The 6,174-nt window shown below is 42.5% G+C and overlaps 1 protein-coding gene across 1 annotated transcript in view; it reads right to left on the reverse strand.

Annotated features, from left to right (window-relative positions):
• DNAI3 (dynein axonemal intermediate chain 3) overlaps nucleotides 1-5,892 on the reverse strand; it is a 77,081-nt gene extending 71,189 nt beyond the window's left edge. Inside the window, exon 1 of the mRNA XM_069094521.1 lies at nucleotides 5,761-5,892. Coding sequence (XP_068950622.1) covers nucleotides 5,761-5,863 — 103 coding nt within the window. The 5' untranslated portion in view covers nucleotides 5,864-5,892. The remainder of the gene's footprint in view (nucleotides 1-5,760) is intronic.
• Between the last annotated feature and the right edge of the window lie 282 nt (nucleotides 5,893-6,174).

The following is a 6,174-nucleotide window of genomic DNA, read 5'->3' on the forward strand; positions in this document are numbered from 1 at the left end:
AGAGAGACAGACAGACAGAGAGAGACACAGAGAGACAGAGACAGAGACACACAGAGAGAAAGAGAGAGACATAGAGACAGACAGGGAGAGAGACAGACAGATGATAGAGATAGACAATCTCAAACCTTTTTGTGGTTAAGGCAAAATTCGGTTTGTTGGAAGTAGCTGGGTAAGAAAACAGCAGATTTCATTATAGTATCATTATAGGTAGGCATCAGGAGAGCAAGTTGGGGAAAGAGCCACTTTTTTTCTTCCATTAGCCTAGATCCTGGCTGTGGAACAAGGCCCAGAGCTTGAAGCTAAAGGGTAGAGAGGTATAATTAGAAGGTAACAAGATGTCAGTGTAGAATTCTGACCGGAGAGCCTTGGAGAGAGCAGGAAATGAGATGCTATGACTGCATGCTGACTGAAGTCATTGGTGATCAACTTTGGTACAACATGAGCCAGACTTTTCCAGAGAAAAGGAAGATCGGTTTGAGGTACGAGAACCGGGAGCTGTGCAGACCTTAGCCCTAAGTGGAATTCAGAGGGAAGGGACAGACAAAGGAGAACAAAATACATTTTGTCCCTGAGCCAGCAAGGGATATAGGCTGTAACAGAGTGGTATTTTGATTTTCTATCAAGCTCTGTTCTGCTCAGCTTTCCTCCCAGAAGGGGCAGTAGGATCATTTAAGATTTATTTGTTTGTTTCCAGAAGTTGTCAGATACAATTTAATCCTCAGTACTTCTCAGATAGAAGATCAGGCAATGTGCCCACCAATGATAATGAATTCATGATTTCTGATGTTTCTTCAAATTTTAGGTTAATACAGATTTGGGCTTAACTAATGGTTTTGAAAAGCCTGTTCATGCGCTCCTGCCTCTGTGGCACATCTGTCAGCCTTCTTTAACCTGGTAAATAATATGCCCACTTTAAAGTTGTAATTAGCTGGCTCTTCCATAAAACACATCCTGCCTTCTATAGAGAATTGAGCTTTACTAAGAATTTAGCCATATGTCACTCTAGCCAAGATCATTTAATGTTCATCTACAAAGACCATTCTTACTCAAACTTTGTTTTTTTTTCATCAGCATCTTCCTAGCAACTTATATACTTTTCCTTAGTTTTTTCTAGGAAAAAATATTTGATGAATAGGGGTTTTCTGGTACGTCTCTTGAAGGCTACACTCTGCTTGGGTGGCAATGCCTATGCTCCCAGGGAATGGTGCTAGATGACCTCTTGAGATTATTCTCATCTTAGTGTCTTTGGCTCAGTTTGTTACCTTTGAAATTGTCTGATCAAGTGTTCAGGGTGACAGTGAATTTACCCTTATGGTGGTCATGAATCTAAGCAGTCTCATTGGTTATAATGGGCAGTCTGACTCAACTCAAGAGCTTGTTTTCATGAAACGTTTATGAAAACTTCCATTCATGTGGCATCTTACTTGTTCTACGAGCTATTTCCATTTCCAAAAATTCCAAAGCTGGATGAAAGAATGGCATCCTGGACAACAGGTGCATGCATCTATCAGAGTAGTAAGTTATAGAAGAATTTTGGCAGTTGCCAGCTTGTGTGGGGGCACACATACACATGTATACATATATATACATGGATACAGATAACCCCAAACTTTGAGGATCTCTAATTTCACAGAATTTAAGAACCCAAAGAGATACCAGAGGATATTTAGTCCATATCTGAACAAGAATCCACTCTACAACATGCCCAACAAAGCATGGTCCTCTCTATGTCTAGTAACAATCACAATAATAACCAACATTTATATAGTGCCTAATATGTGTGAGATGCTGTGCTAAGTGCCTTATAATTATCTCATTGGATCCTTACAACAACCCTGGGAGATGAAAACTATTATCATCCTCATTTTTCAGTGGAGGAAACTGAGGCAAACAGAAGTTAAGCAAGTTGACTAGGGTCACAGAGCTAGTGTTTGAAGCCAGAGTTGGAGTCTTCCTGACTCCAGGCCCAGCCCTCTATCCACTGCCTTACCTAGCTGCAATAGGCAATCAACCACTTCCAGAAGCAGCCCATTATACTTCTGACCATGATTGTAAAAGGCGTTGAGTGTATGGAGCTATGAGCTTTAGCCTATGACTTCTGAAAGCACTTCTTTGTTAAAGAGTATGGACATAACCATTGGCACCTTGTTAAAAGGACAAAGACAACTACTGGCTTGATCTCAGAGACAGGCTGTCCCAAAGTGCATTCACTGGTTTGGACCCACCTCTCAGTGTCTACTAGAGAATGGGTCTTGGTGACAGAAAATGCCTCTATTTGATTTGCTTGATTAGAACTCTTGGGAGGATAGACTCTTGTCAGAAGAGCCTGTGCTTTGGTTTTCAGAGGAAGAAATCAGAGCTATCAATAGTCCTATGAAAAGTTTCTCTAGGGGCAGCCAGGTGGCGCAGTGAGTAAGAGCGCTGGCCCTGGTGTCGGAAGACCCAGGATCAGTTCCGGCCTCAGATACTTGGCACCCACACAAAATAACTGGCCATGTAACCTTGAGCAAGTTACTTAACCCCAATTGCTTAAAAAAAGAAAAGTTTCTCTAAATAACGAATAGAGAAGTACGAATGAAAATAACTCTTGAGGCACAAGCTGAAACTCATCTCATTAGTTTAGATGATAGAAAAGGAAAATGACAAATACTAGAGGGGACACGGGAAAAAGGTGCAGTAATGCACTGCTGTTGGAACTGTGAGCTAGTCCAGCTCTTCTGGAAAAGGGTTTGAAACTACGGCCAAAGGGCTATAAAAATGTCCATACCCAGAAATACCACTACTAGCTTGATACTCCAATGAGATTAATGGCTGCCTCAGGTCAGAAGCCCATCAGATGTACATGTGTTTGCCCACAGCTTTCTGAGCACAAATCACTGGCAAAAGATCTAAGAGTGTGCTTTCCTAGCCCAAGGGATGGTGGTGGCCAAGGCAGGGCAGTGATAGAGTGCAAGAGTCTCTAAAAAACCCCCCAAAAACAAACAACACAGAAGATAGATATGTGTGTACTCAAGGGAGTTCATGGGCAACACTCATTAAACCCATTTTCCCATGTCAAAAAGGGAGGATTTTAGCTGATTTTAGACTCTTAACCTTCTAGTCAAAGGAAGATTTCTTGGGTATTATAAGTTTTTAGGTTGTGCTGCTAGTAACCCTAATTAGTGTTTGGTGACCTAATGTTCTAGGTAACTCTTGGAGAGTGAAGAGGATACTGACCCAAGTGACTCTTGCAACCAGAAAAGCAATAAAATACTACAACCATACATTGGAGAAGATAGAGGACTTGTCCTTTGCTCTCTGCTTTATTTTGAGTGATGGAGATAGCACAGGTCAGATGGGATGGGAGTGCCAATGTGGTGGTTCCAAAGTGTATGCTTTTAGGAGGAGTCCAAAGCACAGGACAGCACTATGAATCTGAGAAGAACTGTGTAGGAGAAAGGGATTGTGCTGAAATGTCAAAGCGTTGCTCCAAAAGCAAGACAAACTTTCGTTCCTTTTTGAGGAGAGTTGATAGGTTATTTCAATGTTTGATGTGTTTTCTGTACTAGTTTTTGAATTCCTTTGCATCTTACCCATTTTCTGGGGGTTAAAATAGCTACCCCATATTTGATTTGTAGGTATAATATGGAGTGCCTAGATGGGAACTGAGAGCTGATCGATCACTAATGGAGGATAGTTTCTTTTTTTTACCCAAGAGAAAAAAAACATCTCCTAGTCATGCCACTGCTGCCTCCTGTTGAACACATTTGAGAAAGCCTAGATGTGATCTATATACCGAGTATATTAGGTGATTTCCATAGAGCAACTCCAAGTAGAGACGATAAGTCAGAGGGAAAATGACCCCCTTGTAGCTAACCCCATTATATATTACTCTGAATTTGGGGGAACCCTGGACCATAAGTTACATATCCATAGAAGACTCAAGTAAGCGTTTAAGACAATAATAGAGATGCCACGAGGCTGTACATGACTAACTTTCTTTGGTGTGGGCGTTTTTCAATGTTCCATCTATTAAGCTCCATGATGGCATGAAGACTATAGATGATAATAAGTATAGTCTTATTATAAAAGACACTTCAATAAATTTTAAGTGCGTCAGACTCTTTAACCAAGATTGGCATCTGTGCCTGTGTGTTCATAGCCTGCTTCATAATAGGGATGTGCTGGAACAGAACTCATCGACCAATTTAGATTTTATCTTGTTTTTTTTTTTTTTTACTATGGGACAGCCTTTGTTTCACTGTGCAGAAGGGATGGGGGAAAGGGGCAAGCCTTCCTATGGTGCCTGCCACCCTCTGCACTTTACAAATATTATCTCATTTAATCAAAAAATGCATATGATGCAAGAGACTCACAGAAGAGAATAAGCAGATGGAGAAAAGTCCTTCATCACTCCAAGCCTTCAGAATTCCCAGTGAAAATGCCTTTTCCCTCTCTGCTTGTGGTTACATTCCCCCCTCCTCTTTCCTTTCATTCCTTCTACATAGAAGACCCCACTGTAACCTGGATCTTCTTCCTCCCCTGGACCTGGCTTCTCTCTTTGCCCCTTTGTCACGTGTCAGTATGAGGTGGGGAGAGGTGATGAGACTGAGAAGGGACCCCTGGCTTCAGTACCTTCCCATTCTTTTTTGCATCCCCATACTGGTTTCATGGGCGGAACTGTTAACTAGTGCCCATCGGTTAAGTTTCATTCAAGGTGCTGTAATGACGATGTATGCTTTTTCACCTTGGCAGCTGAAGACCATAGTCTCCATGTCACATGGAGGCCCACAGTTGGGGGAGGGCCTGGAAACACAGGTAGGGAAAAAGGAGAGAACAGACAGCCCTCCCTCTCAGTGTGACTGCTCCCAGGAAACGAGGTGGGCAGCACAGGGGAGGGAAGGAAGGGAGAGTTGTAGTACTTTTCCTGGTCAATTAAATCCCACTCTCTTTCCAAATCAGTGAGTGATTCATCTGAACCCCCATGGATTACATAGTTCCCCTGAGAAAATGTGTTCTGAGTCCCAGACAGCAGATTTGCAGGTAAACTTTTGGAACCCAGTTAATTCTTAGACCGAGCCCATCTTTTCTGTCCCTCAAACTAGCTCATCCCCAGCTCCTTTCAGCATCACCTGGCATATTGTAGGTGCTTAATAATGGCATTCGGATCTGATCCGACATGCAGTTGTGCCTGCCTATCTCTAGCATCTAGAACAATGTCTAGCCCTTATCAGATGTTTTCACTGATGTCGTCTTTGGAAAAAACCAACTGATTTAACACTGCAGTATGTAGTGTTTGAATAAGAGCAGTTTTGCCTTTATTTGCCACTAGGTGGAGCCCAAGTGCTTTCTTGAGGGATGCCTCCCAAATGGACCCAATGTTTTTCAGAGAAAAATAGAGACTGCCATGTTCCAAATGCAGGAGACAATTACCAAGAGCTCATTTTTCATTTCACCCCAGTTCGTTTAATTCTATAATCCCAATACTCTCCACACAAAAAAAATAATTCTCTATCTGAGCATAGATTTCTGAGGCACCTATTATGATTCTTGTTAAGTGTACTTTTTTTCCTAACTATAATAAGATGAAGGGAACATTTCCAAGCTGAAATCAGATGGTAAGAGCTCTCCAGTTAACAGACAGCCCAAATGTACAGGCTGTCTACCCACCAAACACCCAGCACCAAACTTAAGTAAACTTCCAAAATGTTAGGCTTTAGCCTCTGACCATCTAGCCTCCAGCCCACCACCCACCCATTAGCCCACTGGCTCCAGCCTAACCTGTTGGAGACTTCTGCCCTCTCACGTTCACCCAAGGAGGAAGCCGAGGGACTGTCCAGCGGGGCACTCTGCCCCCAGGACTGGAGAAAACAATAATGACCATGACTGCCTCACACAGTTACTGACATATATTATTAAATGCCACTTCAAGGAGTTAGCTACCAGATAGGACAGCAGACCAGGGAAGATTTCTCATTTCAGCTAGACATTGACCACAGATGTGTGAGGCCACCCACAAAAGGGAAGAAGGATTACATTACTTCTTGTTAATTTATTTCCAGGAGATCCAGTAAGTTGTGAAAACATTCCACAGGGCTGAAAGAATGGTGATTATCTCCCAGGTGACCAGGTAGGACTGGGTCCCCAGAAATAAGGGGAATGAATTATCACCTGGCCCTCAAATTTCTGGTATGG

The sequence above is a fragment of the Petaurus breviceps genome, unplaced genomic scaffold, assembly GCF_028583685.1.
Source record: "Petaurus breviceps papuanus isolate PSGF00001 unplaced genomic scaffold, PetGlider_PUasm1.0 220, whole genome shotgun sequence".
Lineage (NCBI taxonomy): Eukaryota > Metazoa > Chordata > Mammalia > Diprotodontia > Petauridae > Petaurus > Petaurus breviceps.